The 18,040-nt window shown below is 36.7% G+C and overlaps 1 protein-coding gene across 1 annotated transcript in view; it reads right to left on the bottom strand.

The window, feature by feature from the left end:
- LOC306642730 (contactin-associated protein-like 3) overlaps positions 1-18,040 on the bottom strand; it is a 237,119-nt gene that overhangs the window by 40,318 nt on the left and 178,761 nt on the right. The window contains 2 exon segments of the mRNA XM_079108476.1: positions 2,692-2,848; positions 6,642-6,842. Coding sequence (XP_078964602.1) covers positions 2,692-2,848; positions 6,642-6,842 — 358 coding nt within the window.

The raw sequence follows: 18,040 nt of genomic DNA, 5'->3' as shown, positions 1-18,040 counted from the left end.
CTGGGGATTTTTGTTTATTTCTCATGAATAATATAATCTTTATTGCCTTATTTCTAATATTTGTACTTTTGAATATGTATTTTTAATATTTTTACTATTCATTTCTAACCAAGTTGCATTGTGATCAGAGAAATTGTACATATGCTATTAATTCTTGTATAAGGTTTTGAGTTTTGCTATCTGAATACTGAATAACCAGTTTGCAAAACGTTAGATAAAATGATGCATTCTTTAGTTTTATATGTATAACAAATCGAGCTATTAGTTTTGTTTTAAAATAGTCTGTCTTCTTACTAATTATTTTCCAGCCTGCTTTACCAATTACTAACAGATGTGAGTTTCAACCTTTTCCTATCAGTTAATTTGTGAATTTCTTCTTGCAGTTGTCAATTATTTTTTTAAAATAATTCTGAGTTATTTTTATTAGAAGTGTACAAATTTATAACTTAGTTATTTCTGGCAAAATTAAAAAGTATAATCTTTGTCCAAAATTGGAATTTTTAAATTTACTTGATTTTGTGCATATTTTCCTGATAAACATATTTTTTAACCATTTCACTTGCATTATTTCTGCGTGTGCAGACAAGATATGCTTGCTTTCATTCAGTTTGACATATCTAGATTTAAATGCAGATTTTCATAACACTCTTTTCCTTGTGCATGACTGTGATCTTACTCTGATCTTATTGTGCTGCTTGTTCTTTTAAAATCTCATTTCCTATCTTCTTTTGAATTAATTGAGCTTGCAAAATTGGTTTCTTCCCCCTTGGCTCCTTGTTTTCCTTTTTTAATCTGCCAAGCAAACATCCCACCACTGAGCTGCAACCCCAAACTCCCCAGTTTTTCCTTTCTTTCCTCTACTGATTTGAATTTATTGTCTCTATATTTATTCTTTTAGAGGTTACATTTAAAAATCTAATGCATATGCTTGAAGCAATTTAATGCTAATACCCCAAGTTCAAATTTCAATATTTTCACTTCTCAACATTCTCTTGGTTATTCTGTCAATTACAATCATCTTCCTTAATAGATTAGATGATTGCTTTCTCATGTTTTAATTCCATGTAGCTATATATGAAACGCAGCTATATATGAATAGAGCTACATGTTCTTGAGTTCTACTATTTATTTTTTGGCCTCTGAGTTTACAAATATCTTTTCTCAGTATTTCTTTTTCATCTGAGACTTTCCCTATATGGTCATTTTCTTTCCTTTTGAAAGTTGTTCTTAGAACTTCCTCCTGCAGGGTGTGCTGCCAGTAAACTTCTCAGTAGATGATTGCCTGTGAGGATCTTCATTTTTATCACTCATTTTTGAAAACAGCAGCTGAGTGAAAATTTTGAGATGAATAATAATTTTATTTCCAACTGTGAAGAGAGTGTTTGTGCTCCACAGTTCTTTCCTTTCAGAAGTCTTTCTTCCATCTCTTCCATTCAACATTTTCTTTAATGTTCTTCAATTTCACCATAGTATGTCTAGATATGGATTTGCTCTTATTTATCCTGCATGGTAATTCAGTATTTTCTCTAGTCTAGGAATTTCTTAGCTATTTAATATTGAATCTTCCTAATTATGTCACATCTTCTTTAGAAATTTCAGCCAGACACGTGTTCTCTCTTCTCTACACCACTTCTCCTGTCTGCGCCCCTTCTGAGGTTCCCAATTTGTTTCTGTGCTACAATCCATGGAATTTGTTTACAGGTATTTTTCATTTCGCCAGCCTTCAAATCATTTGTGTTCAATATTTGATCCAAAAGTCTTAAAAAATTTCATAAAAAATAATTTCATATCCAAATATTTGTTTGGTTCTTTTGTAAATTGCAACTATCTTCATTAATAGTATTTGATTGTCTCCTCATGTTCCAGATCCATTGCTTATTTTTCAAACAGCTCACACATTTATTTTACATTTCTAATTATATTTATCTGGGATGTTTAAGTTTCTAATTTTCCTCTTTGTGGTTTCTTCTGCCTCTCATTTTCTTTTGTGTTTTGTAATATTGGAATGTGTGCTTCTATTTGGAGGCATTTTATCTGTGAAAATCCTGTGACACCTGCACAGGAGGAGGGCAGACCTGCAGTAAGAATATCTTATAACTCTATGACAAGCTGTTGGTGCTACCAACCTGTGGCCATGGTAATTTAATTCTGAGATCTATGTATTGCAAATTTTTTGAATTAAAAATGTGAGGACATGTCTAGACATGAGTTTTCAGAAAGTTAATTTTTTCTATCTCATGTGCTAACTGGAAGATTTGTCCTTGTTCACCTTTTCATTGGGTTTGTAGTCTTTTGAGACCTCCAACTGTAGGGAAAATTTAGAGTTCCATATGTCCCTTTCATGGGTACAAGGCCTTTTCTGGTTTTCCTCATGTGGCCATTTAAGGATTTAAGGGGTCAAAAACCAACTAAAGATCAGGCATGGACACTCAATTTAACTTTACTTCCATTGAATGTGAAACATTAATCTTGTATTTCCATTTTGTTTCATTAGAAAAATAACATAGAAACATCATCTTGATATTTTAGGCCTCAGATGAATGACATCATACACATCAAATCATATTCTTTAACTTCTTAGGGAATTCTTTATTGTCCTTATTGTACTATCTTATCTTATTTCTGCCTAAGGTGCATAGTTTAAGCAATAAAAAAATTACAGTTTGCACAGGGAAAGCATGTGGAAATCACCATTCATCCCGGTCAGCATCACAGTTGCAGTGATATTGAGAATCAATGCAGTTCCCCTCTAATCCACAAGTACACTTTTGAGCATCAGGCAGAGAACCTCCCCAGTAAGTGTGTGTTTCATTGGTTCTTCCAACCCACCAGCTCACTGGGGTTCCATCTGAAAGACAAGTATGAGAAAGGTGACACCTACTTTGCCCCCCACTACCTGCCTCCCCATATCATTCCTTTATTCCCCTCTATGTAAAAAATAGACTATTTTAGAAGTGATAACATATTTATCTCTACACAGGAGAATTTTTTAAAGAACTTTTGAATGTTTAAAAAACTTTTTAAAATCGAGAATTGTTACCATGTTTTCTTCTTTTATTAGAATATAAGAATGATATTTACAAATTTCACTTGAAGATTCCAATTATATTATTTCTTGGGAAATAATATTCAAAATACAATTGAATACTAAAATAATAACCAGACTACTTTATACATTGAACCTGAAATCTGTTTGAATCCTAAAATACCATGAAAGAATGTTACTATGCAAAATATGATTTCTTTTACCTTTTTTATTAGTTAAAATAACAATGATACTTCCTATTGTGTGTTAAAAATTCCTTCAGGACACATGTTTGTGCTTTTTCTTCTACTAAATGGCTTGGCTCTTTATTTGGAAACTATAGAGATTCACCTCCTTCATACTCGAACACGAATCTTAGGAAAACTTTCAGCCAATTACATCTCAGTCCTCCAGTACTACCTCCTCAGGGCCACCATATAACTCAGCCACAGATTTAGAGGCCACCTCCATGCTAAGGACCTCACCGTATGCTAAGGACACTGGCAGTCGCCAGTCCAGGTGAGGGTAAGGTTGACCAGAAAATGGGTGGCTTGCAGGTGGAGAGAGGTACTTTCCCCCTCCACAGAGAAGCAGGATCAGAGGGAAAATGGAAGTGACATTAAATCAGTTGCAAAGATGCTTGTCCTTTTCAGCATATTCTTTCAAACCCATCAGCTGTCACCGTTAGGCTACTACTGAGAATCTGGAATGGGACCTCTTTTTTCCCTAACTCACAAGCAGCACAACTCTTGATGGCTCCCTGTTAAAGGAGCCCTCTGCTACTGCTGACAACACCTCAGCTTGCAAACATACCAAATGCATTCATCACCACCTAACTCTGGACCAGTGGATGAGGCATGTGCAAAGAATCAGTACCAACCATCTTTTTTCCTTTTTAAAATGCGTTACAAACTTATCTCTAGGTGGCAGAACTTTTAACAAATTATCTTATAGTTGTATTCAAAATTCCATCTAAAATAATTTTTCAACATTTATTCTTTCATAGATTGAACAGCAAAGAAATCCTTATATATAAATGGATAATTTTGTGTTTATATTGGAGTTTATAATTTTATTTATAAATTGAGTGTTTTTAAAGGTACAGAATGCCTTTGGCTCCTCTCAAGATATATTTGAGTGACAGAGAGAATTTGTATAGGGAGTGATTTAAAAACACATCAAAAGGAATCAAAGGCTGAAATGAAGAGGAATAGGAAAGTTATTCCTCAAGTATTTTGGCCCTGAGTTGATTCTCTTCAGCCACAGGTACAATTCTCAGTCACCAGGGCATTCACTCACAATGTGGTAACTGAATACTTTCCCACAGCATCAAAACTGTCACACTTCCTTTTTAGCAACCCATGATTAGGTCCCCTGAAACATTCTAATACAAAGACCTGGAAGATGCTAGAAGACAAAAAGTGTCTTTATAACACTGACATTCCCTGTTTTGGGGGGAATACCAGGGATTAAACTCAGTGTACTCAACCACTGAGCCACATCCCCAGCCCTATTTCGTACTGTATTTAGAGACAGAGTCTCACTGAGTTGCTTAGTGTCTTGCTTTTGCAGAGGCTGACTTTGCACTTAAGTTCCTTTTGCCTCAGCCTCAAGAGCTGGTGAGATTACAGGCGTGTGCCATGTCTGGCTGACGTTCCCTATTGTGTGTTAAAAATTGCTTAGAGACACATATTTAATACTATTTTCTTATTTTTCCCCTATGACATGGTTTGGCTCTTTATTTGGAATTGTAAAGATTCACCTTCTTGGTGCCTAAACTTTCAGTTGCAAAACCAACCAAACAAACAAAAATTGCTAAACTATGGCCCTGGTCTTGATGCTCCTGAGTGTACTCTTGAGCTTAATTGAGGTATTGGTTTCCCAGGACTTTCTGAGAATTTGTTTCATAAAAATTTCTGGAAATAAAATGGATCTGTATTTCAAATGGCATTTGCCCAGCTTTGCTGACACTCTTTGCTCCATGTATTGCAGTCATCCTGTGATGTTCTCACTCTGCAACATTCTAATGAAGGCTCCAGTTGAAGGCTTTGGTTGGCATTACTCCTCCTGCACAAAGGAGTGCATCCATGTTCTGTACACCTATTTGCATCTTTTTATGATACAATGCCAATTAATGCAATGATTTGAACGAAATTTAGGTCACACCGGCTGCCTATCTGATCTCCAGTTTAGAACTTCTGGAGATACACGTATCTGCAACTGAGTTTGTCTGAATTAAGTGTCTACTAAAAATTCTCCTGAGACAGCATGTAAGAAATTCAATATATTTTGAGTGCATATAATGTATTCCCTTTATTTTCTTTAGAAAGTGTTTAACAAGTTTTAAATTCTTTTCTCTGTCCATCTTTTCTCCTAAGCCCAAAGAAATACTTGTTTGTGTCACTCTTGTTGTTCTAAATATTTATATAGAGAAGGTGACAATTAAATAAACACTTGCTGATCACCAGAAACACACCAGCCCTTCATGCAGGAATTCTTTACTGGGCAGTGCTCTACTTCTGGAATAGACCATATATTGGGGATACATGAGTTTTACTCCCTGACTCACTGGATGATTTTTTTTTTTTTTTTTTTCTGACTGTTATTGGTTAAGTAACATCAGAAAAAAGAAACAACAACAACAAAAAAATCTATTCCGTTTTCTCTGGTTAAATGACCCAACTTTGATTGTTCTATGGCACTGATTTACTCTCCAGGAGCCAACTTTCTCATCTTTCTGGGAATATACAATCTTAGTTCAATGAACTATATGGTAGCAATGGACTGACAATAAGTACTAAGCCTCCCAGCACTAACTATAAATTCAATATACCACAGAGCTGTGAATAAGCAGTATTTATTTCAGAAGATTTATAGATGCTGCACTACAAAGTATTGGAGAGATGGGTGTCTTAGGTCTGAAGATTCAGAAAGATAAAAGGATAGCCCAAACCCACAACTGCTGAGTGACAGACTTGAAACATGACCTCAGAGAACTCTGCCTACCACTCCCCAGCATGCCTGATCAGAGAAGGCAAACCAGCCTCCAGAAAACCATGAGGTTTCATGAAGGCAGCAGGGTTGGACATATTCAAAATCTGAATGACTTCAAGGGGAGAAGATACAAAACCCAGCATAGACTAAAAATAAATAATCAGCCATCTGCAGAATTACACTAAGTCCTAAAAGAACAGTAGGATACCAACTCTGTTCTCTAATTAGCAATTATCCAAGACACTAGTTGCATTTAGTTTGAGAGAGAATCTCATGGAATAATCACCTTCAAATAACTAAGCCATGCTGTTAGCAATCTTTTCTGAAATGAAATAAGTGAGGCAACACTGCCCCACATAGTGTATGAACACTGCATTCCAAAGGCCTCATGAGAAGGTCTTTATTGCTCAATTGCCCAAGTTAGGCGGGGAAGAGACTTCAGACCACTCACAGCTTTCAGCAAAGAGCAGCAACTATTGCCCTGGCTCTCTGTCCCCGGGGAAAAGCATCTTTGTACTTTCCAGGCTGTGATCTTGGTGCTGTGAATACACGAGTTTCATGAATCTGCAGCCACTTGCTGCAAGCTCCCGGGAACTAAAGTCTGCAATGGCTGATGACTTACCAAGGTGAGTCAAGGTGAGCCTTGACTTCTTGCAGTGGAAAGCCAGGTCCTGTTGGCAGTGGTCCGCCTGGTCAATTAGGGCCTGGAGTTGGTCCATGCTGGCCATGTACTTGAAAATCACAGGCTGTGGGCTTTCTCCATGAGAGCTTTTGACTCTGGACAGGTGGGAGCCATTGTGCTGCACTGACGTCCATGCAGAGTCTTATGGACAGAAAGAGGTTGGGAGGGAGGGAGCAGAACATGACTTGGCTAAAATGATTGAAATGAGTATGAAAATCAGAAGCATCTCTTATCTGAATTAAGGTTTTTTAAATCTTCAGATCTCTTTGAGATTAAGATCAACATAACTGGAATTCTTAAGATATCAATATTAAAATTTGAAATTTTACTGAAATTTACATTACTGTGTATTAGGAGTAATTATCTCTGGTAAAATCTGTTTGATAATTTAGTTAACATTGTACAAAGGACCAATGCTGAATTTCTGTGATATAATACCACAAGTTATAAATATTTTTCTTTTTAATAAGCATAGTCCTTTCCAGATCGAGTATCTTTTTTATTAGAGAATCAAATGTATGTATAATAGACACATTTGTGATCATCAAAAATAATACAAAATCATTCTTTTGAGGTGTTGGGGATTAAACTCAGGGTCTTCGGTATGCTAAGAAAGTGCTCTACCACTGAGCTACAGCCACAGCCCTAAAATAAATATTTTTGACTAAAGTTGACTAATAGGGTGTCAGCAACTCATTCTGTGGTCAAACACTAAAATACACAAGACATTTGAGCATCTAATATATCTATTCCGGGTAATAACCACGGTGACACAAATGTCAGCTGACAAATTCTGACATATTTCTCTCAGAAAAACCTGTTTTTTAAATGAAGGAAATTAGAAAAAATTAAAATACATTCCAAAATGTTTATAGAAGAAAAACTTGACTTTTCTCACTTTTCCTGCAATTCATCTTACATCATAAAAGCATAAAAGCTTACATGGTATAAAGGACATATTCAGTGGTATAAAGCAGACTTGAAGTTGCCTTAACTGTTCTCTATAACATCAAGTCACATGACCACCTCCATATAATGTGAATTTGGTAAAAGGATGAGTTTCTCTATATACAGAAAAATTCCAAGTTACTGAAGACACAAAACAGTCATGTAGAGTTTATGTTTACTCTCTTTAATGGCTGCTACATGAACAAGATTTAAAAATCAAAACAAAAGGAACCTCCTGAGAAGTCCCCACAGGACCCTGCCCCCGCTGTGGGGACTTAGTACCTGGTTAATCTTCCATACCACGTAGCAAGGACAAATCTGACAGCCACATTGCTGTTTATAGGCCTGGAATGCAGCAGATACCACCAGAAATCCAAGAACTCCAAGGGCCAGGGAAAAGAATTCAGACTCAAAGTATACGAAGGGCAAGGTCACAAAATATCCCCAAACTAGCAAGACAGGAACAAACTGAACTGGGAGGACAAATGTCCATTTTATATTCAATGGCATTAGGGGAAAAAAAAAAAAAAAAAAAAAGACTTAAGAGGTCACCCCCTCTCTGTTGGCTGTGAGCATTCCTACAGCCACTTGAATTCCATAGTTGGTTTTTTTCAACTTTAATCATATTTTCACTGGGCAATTTGCATTTCAACATTTTCATGAAAAATTAAATAAGTGAGCTTAGCATTTACTTTCTGTAATTACCTACTCCACCCCAAAAAGGATTTAACAGTGTAAAAGATTTAACTGTGAGAGGCTTGAGAGCTCATCAATTACAATGCCATATTGTCATTTATTTTCATGGTTTATGACATAAAGAAAAATGATGTGCCTGAACAGTTCATATGGGCTAGTGGTCAGTGTGATAGATTTATGGTCTTGCTTTGTGAACACATGACAAAAGAAATCTCTTCCTTCAAGTACAAAAGGGAAGACTGAAAATAATCTCTCTAAGTATTCTTCTGGAAAAAAAAATCATAATTTAAATGATTTCCCTTTATAGTGAGATTATTTAAAAGACCCCAAGTAAGACACACCACGTTGCTTTGATATTCCACAACACATTACTTTCACTAATCTCAAAATCTATTACCTATACGAGAACTTTGAGATCACATATGACCTTAGTTTTCAAGGATGAGGAAACAGACCAAAGAATTTAAGAGAACACCACCTTGGAACAATAAATAGCTGCTCTGTAGTATGAAAAGCCAAATAGAACTGAAGAAATTAATTGTAACTGTGGACAAATTTTAAAAGGATTTTTGAACTATCCTTAAATCACATGAAAACATGTTCTTCCAACTCGCTGGAGCCCCTTTCATCTGCACTCATGCAGGGTAACCACTGGCAGTTCCTAGCCCACCCTCTAAAGTTCAGGCAGATGAACTTGCAGCTAATTTAACTTCATAGTTTGGTATGATTAAGCCAGATACAAACAACACTGATGCTATATCATATAATATCCCTTGGTTTCTGTTTACTTTGCGAAAGTATGCCTGCTTTCCAATTTTTTAAACATCCCACACTGAGTAATACAATTTTGAGCTATGTAAAGAACATTTACAGGAAAACAAGTGACTTGATCAAAAAACATGTTTATTTTACACATCCAAAGCACATCTGCTATGCTCATATCCACCTCCCCAAAAAGAAAGAAGAAAGATCTCATTAAGAAAAATGCAATGCCTTTACAATTAATAGATCTGTCACTCATGGAAAGTAATTCTGTCACTTTGGAAATTGAGTCAAGAGAAGATGCCTACAAAAGAAGTCCAATACATGCCTATACACTACCTCTTTGGAGATGAGCCCAGCTGCCTACATATCCAAGTTTAGAGAAGTTTGGGACAGCATTGTGTCTAAATGATGTATCTTGTAACAATCTATCTTCAGATAAAGAACTGGTCAGAAAAATTATGCTCAGTATCATGAATAAGGACACACTGATAAAATCACTAGTAGCCATCCTGCATCTACAAGGAAAAGTTGGTCACTGTATTGTGCCTATGAGAACTGCAGTCCCATGTCAGCTTTCTCAGAAGTTCCTCCACTATATTCCTAATCAGAGATGGCTGTTATCTTTTACTCAGTTTATCTCTCTTGCTCTACAGATGAGAAAATGGAGGCCTGGAAAAATTAACTTGCCCAACTTAACAAAATGAATCAACTTTATACATTTCTAGGCAACCTAAGTGCTAGTCACTGAGCTTTCTGAATTAGTAAAGATGTTCAAAGATGGCAGAGGTCTGAGGGCTTCCTTAGGTACCTTCTACAACTAAGCCCTATCCTGCATTTCATATGGCAAAACTCCAGTATGAAATAGAACAACAGAACTAGATCATGGACATTCATGTGCACATGTAAGACATATAAGACCCATTCCTATCTATGCCCTAAATCTCAGAATTACTGGGTGTTATGGTTTGGATGTGAGGTGAATCCCAGAAGCTCACATGTGAGACAATGTAGGAAGGTTCAGAGGAGAAATGATTGGGGTTTAGGAGTCTTAACCCAATCAGTGAAATAACCCTGATGAGATTAACTGAAGTGGTAGGGTATGGCTAGATTAATTGAAATGGTAAGGTATGGCCGGAGGAGACTGGAATTGGGACGTAGATTTGGGGGTATATATTTTGTATCTGAAGAGTGGAGTCTCTCTCTCTCTCTCTCTCTCTCTATCTCTCTACTTCCTGATGATGTGAGCTGCTTCCCTCGGCCACACTCTTCCATTATGATGTTCAGCCTCACCTCAAAGCCTGAGGAATGGAGGTGGCCTTCTATGGACTAGGACCTCTGGAACTGTGAGCTCTCAAACTGTTTCTCCTCTACAACCGTGCTGGTCAGATCATTTAGTCACAGCAGTGAAAAATCTGACTAAGACACTGGATCCTACCGTCCGTGTTGTCCATTTGTCAAAGCCAAGGATGATTTGGTATCTGTGCCTTACTCATTTGAAAGGCTGTCAGCTCTAAGTGATAGCTTTCAGGCTCCAAGTGATGGCCATCAGATCCCAGCTCTGACCCCAAAGTCCTGGGAAAGCCCAGGGGTAGCACTTGTCATAGCTCCAGAATTGTGGGTCCTTCTAGATCAATATTTATTTAGGGCCCTACAAGGACTGTCCATCTTGTTCTGGAGTATTGGGATTTTCCATGATTTCCCTGAATATTTTCAATACGGGAAGATGAGATGTACCTAGATATCCCTATCACTCAACAGCATCAACAGCTCTCTCCTGCAAATCCACTTCAAAATGGAGAATTAAAAATGAAGCTGCTTGATTAAGTAGAGAAGAGAATACTATCAAGAAGATAGAGGTGAAAGAAACAAAAAAGTCTGTAAAAATAAACAAATGTAAAAAATACAGCAGAAAGTCTAACACCACTCATCCTATAGGTTTTAAAAAACTATAATATAAACTGTATGTGAGGAAGTTGAGTTGATTCCTTTTGTTACACAATTACCCACATTCTAATCATTATTTCAATCACCTGCAGTCAATTGTAGTCTAAAATCACTAAATGGAAAATTCCAGAAATAAACAATTTATGTTTTAAATCATACTCCATTCTTAGTAACACAATGAAATCCCATGCCATCCTACTCCATCCTGCCTGAGACATGAATCTTCCCTCTGTCCAAAGTGTCCACACTATATATGCTACACACCAGTAAGTCATTTAGTAGCCATCTTGAATATCAGATCAACTGTCATGGTGTCAGTGCTTGTGTCCAAATAATCCTTGTTTTACTTAATAATGACCCTTAAGCGAATGAATAGTGAAGCTTACAATTCAGATATGCCAAAGAGATGTCATGAAGTAATTCTATAAAGTGAAAAAAATGAGAGCACAATACTTTGAGAGACCACATTTGCATAGCTTTTATTACACTATATTGTCTTATATTATTAGTTATTGTGATTAATTTCTTACCATGACTAATTTATAAATTAAACTTTATCATAGGTATATATGCCTGGGGGAAAAATAATATGTGTACAGTTTGGTACTATCCACTGTGTCAGGTATCCAATAGGGGGCTTGGAATGTATCCCTGTGGCTAAAGGGAGACTACTTACTATGATGGTGAAGGTCTAAAGCACATTCCACTATAGAAAACAGCTGTTTAAGAAACATTTTTTTCTTGATATTCATTAGGGCGACTGACTCGGTGTTAATAATGATCAAGAAGTGCTAGATTACTGGCACGCTGAGTGAAGGGATCAGAATCTGAAGGTGGAAAGGTAGGGGTGCTCCTGGCTTCTCCACTCAGCTCCCCAGGTGATTCCCCTAAACCCAGAGTTGAATCACTGCCCTAACTCCTGTCCATTTCCTTCCTATAACACTATTCTCTTGAGCCTACTCCTGTCCATTTCCTTCCTATAACACTATTCTCTTGAGCCTCAATTGTCCTCATGATGCAATACCTGAATACCAGAGTGTCTGAGCACCTAACAGCTACACTGTGTTTAGGGCAGGCACAGCTGAGAGTGCCACTGGAAACCACATTTCTCATCAAAAAATTTCCATTCTATTTCTTTTCGTAGAAAGGAAATCTATCTGTCAACATAATTTCATCAGCAGGTCTTTGAGAGTAGTTTACTTTTTTGTTTTAATTTGGTTTTTTTGTACTAAAGGTATGAAAATACATAGAGGACTTCCTTTCCAAATGGTGCCAGATTTTTACCAAGAATTTAATTTTTGTCATTAATTCAGAATTCTGATTTTTGCATATTTTTCGAAGTGTTATTGACTATTTCTAATAATTAGAGAATATTTAATTGTCCACAGGGATTGTAGCATCCTTGGGAAGGTAAGTAAGCTTTGCACATTGGAAACCTTTCCAGGCTGTGAGAACAAGAATTTAGTTCTCCCTTTTTCAGTGGTAACTAGATTTGTCAAAGGGCACCTCAGGTGACTCATCCACAATAGTGAATATTAAGGACAATTTAGCTATAGCTTTTTCTCCTTCCTTGTATTTTCCCTGGGAACGTTCTGCATTTTTAAAACTTTCAATTAAATATTTTCTTGCATAGTTTCTGAAGATATTTATTGGTCTTTGGAATGGCCTCTGTGTCCACCTGTCAATACCATACTGCTTTCCTTTTGGCTTTAAGTTTAATAAAAATTCTTGGTATTTAATATTATTTGGACATTTTTGCTGAAGCATTTCTAACTCCTGTTCTTGGTCCTGTTTTTTTTTCCGACCCCCTCTATGTTCCATGATCCACCTGATGTTCCACCTCAAATCTAATTTATGCCTCAGAAAATTTTTCTCATCACATGCAACAAGAATATACTAATTTCTGAATATTTTAAAATATAAGAATTAGGCAATAATAAATTTCTATACAAAACAATTATGCAGAAGGCATTATGAAACAATAATCTGTACTTAATGTTTGTCCATTTGCAATGTAATGTGAAAACACTCACAGTTACTATTCTTTGAAGATAAAAATTTATACAGCAATATTGGTCACTAAATTATTGTTCATATTGTTCATAAATCTCTACATATGTACACGTATGCCATTCTTAAGATTTTCAAAGATGAAATTTAGAAAGTTCAGAATTTATACAATTTACAGAATTAATGCTTTATATTTTATCTTAATATGGGTGAACAATTCTTGTTGCATTTGTGAGTGAAAGACAGCCTCAGCAGGATCTGTTGATCATTAAATCTCACCAGCAACAAACTACATAAATGGTAACAGACGAGTTGTTTAGGTAGCAAAATGAGTAGTTGCACCAAGGTTTTGCATCTGCATAGGCTTTATTTTCTCATTCTGTGTTGACCTTTGCTGCCTTTCTATTTTAATTTTTAGTGATGACAAAATTAGGGTAGGCTAAGCACACTTATATCAAAGAACCTCAATTCCAACACAGTAGTTTTTAGACCTGTGTGCATGTGAGAATCTCTAGGGAAGCTAAAAAAAATATAGCCTGTCCTAGGATGCTGCACAAAAGTCAATGGCAGAAAGCACAGGTGCCCCTTGGAGTACAAGCATGAGGGAAGCTGGAGAAGCAGTACTCAATATGCTCCCTCACCCACCATTGAGGTTACAAGCAGTGGGAGGCAGCTGGTCAGTATAAATTAAGTCATAAAGTCACATCCTAATATATATTTTTAAAAATCCCCACTGCCAAGTATATCATGACTACTCTCTGGGATTTAAGAGTATATATTACATGTTCTTATTAGCAACAGATCCATAGTTCATATATTCAAAACTGGAATCCTTGGCTTCCTTTTCAAATATGCTCCCTCCCAAGTGCTCTCCATCTCTTTTGATATGTCTGTATCCACCTGGACTCAGATAAGACAATGGAGTCCTTTGTTCTTGGTTCCTCCCTTTCTCTGAACTGACCTCTGGTCCACTGCTTCTGAGGCCAATATTTCTTACCTTCTCTTTTGCTCCAAATTAGCCTACAAATGCCCAACTTGGCTCAATAACTAGAGCAACTCATTAGCTGATCTTGCTTCCAGAAAAGGCATACCATGATGGCTCAAAGCATGAACCATGCTACTGATGTGCATCCTCAACCTGTCCCTTTATAGCCACATGACAAGAGGGAAGGGGTGCTAAATGGATTAACATGACTGCAGCCATCTTGAATCACAACCACCATGACAGTCTCAAGTTGACCCCAGTTGGGTTTTCCTGCATAGTTAACCCAGTATACTATAAATAGACATGTTAGTTGTGTGTAGAACTTTATAACTATGCCCTGGCATGTGCCTGATTTCTAACTTAAGATAAGCCAGGTACATTTTGGTTTGGTGAAGTCACTTTTGTCCTGACTGATATATATGTCTCTTCCTCTGACCCAAATAGCTGAGGACTACTTTGTCTTGCTGCCACCCAGGATCACACTTCTGTAGGTTCTCCAATTTATTGCACCTTACAGTCCTGATCTGTTGGCCTCACCTCTATCTCTGGTCTCAGGGCACCTTGGGGCCAGTTCTCATATAATAGGACTGGGTTGTCCTAAAACACCCACCTTCTGCGCCCATTCCACCATAGCCTTCCCTACTGCAGGCACCCTGTGGTCCCAGGGCCTTTGCACTTGTTGATTCCCTCTGTCTGAAGATTCTTTCTCTGATTTCCTCAGAGCTGGTCTGTTTCATGAACTTGGCTCTAATGGAACTTTATAACTGAGTGCTTTCTCAATCCCTCTATCCAAATTTATAATACACCCATCAATAGTCCAAATTCCTTTTTCCCATTTTATTTTGCTTCAGGAGATCTGCTGCTCTCTGCTGCACTGCACATGTGACTCACTGACCATGATAATGTCTGGTTCCCCATCCAAAAATGTGTACTCCACAGTGCTGGGATATTATTCAGCTTCACTCCCAGCAGTATTTATAGCATGCCTAACATATAGTAGAGCTCAGTAAACACATGTCAAATGTTAGAAGCTTTATTACAATTCCTCTGTATTGTATCTTTTCAAGAATGTTTCTTCTGGTCAACCTGGGGAAGGAAATGATATACTCAACAGATAGTTTTCAACTCCTTGACCCTGGGAATAAATTGACCACAGTGTTAGCAAGCTGATTTTGCATTTTCTCTCCCATAGGCAGAGGTCCTTTATCACCTTGGGGCAGGAAAATTAACTTATATATAACTGAAATCAAAAGTTGTGCATCTACTTTTTTTTTTTTTTCCCCTCATTTCTTACCATTTTGACTATAACTACTTCTACTTTCTGCAAGGAGTTGCTAAGTTTCAGTCTTGGAAGGGTAACAGCAATTATAAAGAATAAAAACACATTACTTGCATCAAATTAGTACAATCCACATGATTAAGCATTAAAACAAAATGCCTTTGAACCAGTCATACATCCAAAGGGACTTTATAAATTTGTACAACTATCTTGTCATGGCCTGAACCACATGTTTACCTATGATGATTTAAACATTTTCTGTTTATTACAACCATAAACTGTGGACAGTCAAGAAATCAATTTCCAAGTCTTCCCTGTGGCAGCAAATGTCTTTCTTTATAAAGGTGACCTTGGCCTTACCAAATCCGCTGTGTTCGTCATCTTTCTGTCACCACAATAAAACACCTGAGATAATTAACTTATAAAGAGTAAAGGTCCACTGGGGCTCACAGTTTAGGGGTTTCCAGTTTAACATTAGGAGAACCCAATACTTTGAGTGCCTGGTGGGTGTGCCAGATGGCAATACTGGGGAGTGCCTGGTGGAACAAACTGCTGTAATCTAGCTAAGAATCAAAAGAGGAAGAAGAGACCAGGGTCTCACAATCTTCTGGGGTTTCACTATTTGTCTCCTGTGACATGAAGATCTTCACTAAGGACCACTTCCATAGTGTTTTTCCAACTCCTGATAATGCCAGCCTGGGAATGAAGGATTTTATTCATGGGCCTTTGGGACTTTCAAGACCCAAACTGTAGCACCTGTTAACAGTTCATTAGCAAAGCAGGTCCAGATACCAAAACCTTACTGATCATGGAATGTTCTTGGGATCTTCTCTACTTTTCTGTGGATCCTGGGATTTTTCAGTGGATATGGACCATGCTCACAGGGTTAACACAAAATTAGGAAAATCTTTAGCATGCCCTAGAGTTCAGTGATAATCAAGCACCTAACTAATAAAAGAGAAATATATTATTGGGATGCCATTATCTTTTTAAAGCTTATTTATTGTCTGATCCACAATAATGAAAGCAAAATAAGAAAGACACTGAGTAACTTGGAAGCCTGCTATCACCATTGGCACTGACAATATCTCAGAAGATCTCCTTGGCTGTTTTCACACATATTTTATTGAACACTCATCTTTAGGTTAAATTAATCCAGTGCATTTCTCTCTGTAATCACACTGCATTAATGAATGATAAAATGCTGTCCCAAATCCTAAAACTTGCTGCACCCACATCCATAGCAATGCCCTGACAGCTCTCACACTTTGATGATACATTCTCAAACAGGAAGATAAATCTAACCTAATTCTGATTATATTGTACCATTAACCACACCAAAATGTTCAGACTTTGTTTTACCTATGAAGAGGTAGTAGGTCTAAAAACTACATTGGGATTTTTTAAGCTACTTAAAAGCCCTCATAAATTTTTAATTTTTCCCTCCTTGTGAAAATTGCAGCTTTATCATGGGAGTATATGGTAGTAATAATAGGGATACCAAATTATAGTTAAGTCATAATTAGCTTAGTATCATCTAGAGTTGATATTTTTTTCTGAATATTATCTCAGAATGGATAGGGTCAAATTCTGCAGAGGCTGAAGTACCTATTTCTATAGCACTAGAGTAATACAGAAAGTTTCTCAAAGGTGGGTTGTCCCCTTTTGTTCAGTGAAATGATGTTGACGAGAGGTGCACACAGATACAGTTACAGAGGAATGAAGAGAGTTGTATGTTCAGAGAGGCAGCAGCTCACACCAATTAAGTTATGGTAGTTGTCATTCTCTAGACTTCACAATTTAGTCCTTTGAGCTCCTGTACTTGTAGGAGCAGATGTCAAGGAGTCAAGGATTTGTGTACTACATGTATTTATTGCTATCCACCACACACTATTATTTTATAAATGGTTTTCTAAGAAGATATTCCTTAAACACTGTTGCACATAAATACATGGTTACATGAAGTATATATAATTTAGAAACATCTATTATCTTCCAGAAAAATTCATGTGCTTATCTAAATAAGGCACTCTTAGAAGTACAGAGTGGAATGGTGTTTTCTGGGGTTGGACAGGGGGGGAAATGGAGAGATATTGGTCAAAGGGTACAAAGTTTCAGGTATGAAGAATGAATAAGCTCTGATAATGTACAGTATGGTGACTGTAATAACAACACTGTACCTTATACTTGTTATTTACTAAGATAGTAGATCTCAACTGTCTCACCAAAGAAAAGAAAGAACTATAAATGGCATAGGGTGATGGCTATGCTAATTAGCTTAACAAGGGCAAGCATTTCATCATATATACATATTTCAAAACATCTGGTTGTACACTTTGAAATTGATATAATTTTATTTGTGAATTAAACCTCAATAAATCCAGAATAAGGTAAAATGCTTTAGAAATATATAAAAGAAAGCAGAGACATTTTCATAAATTTAGAATATGAATAGAGGACTGGTAGAAATGAAGCTCACCTGTAGAGCATTTACCTAGCAGGTGTGAGGCTGCAAGCTCCATCTTCATCATCATAAAAAAAGTGAACATTCTCTGAAGTCTTTGACATTTATTGATGTAAAAAATCATTCATCCTTTTTGCTTTAGACTAATAAGCAAAGACTTATTGGTAATTATTTCACAAGGGAAGAGAATTTCCAGAAAATAAGAACACAACTTTTAACTACCACCTTTTAACTGTTTTATAACATTT

This window comes from Sciurus vulgaris (genome assembly GCF_902686455.1).
Source record: "Sciurus vulgaris genome assembly, chromosome: 13".
NCBI lineage: Eukaryota > Metazoa > Chordata > Mammalia > Rodentia > Sciuridae > Sciurus > Sciurus vulgaris.
The sequence above is the reverse complement of the archived record's forward strand: the minus strand, read 5'-3'. Positions and strand labels throughout refer to the sequence as shown.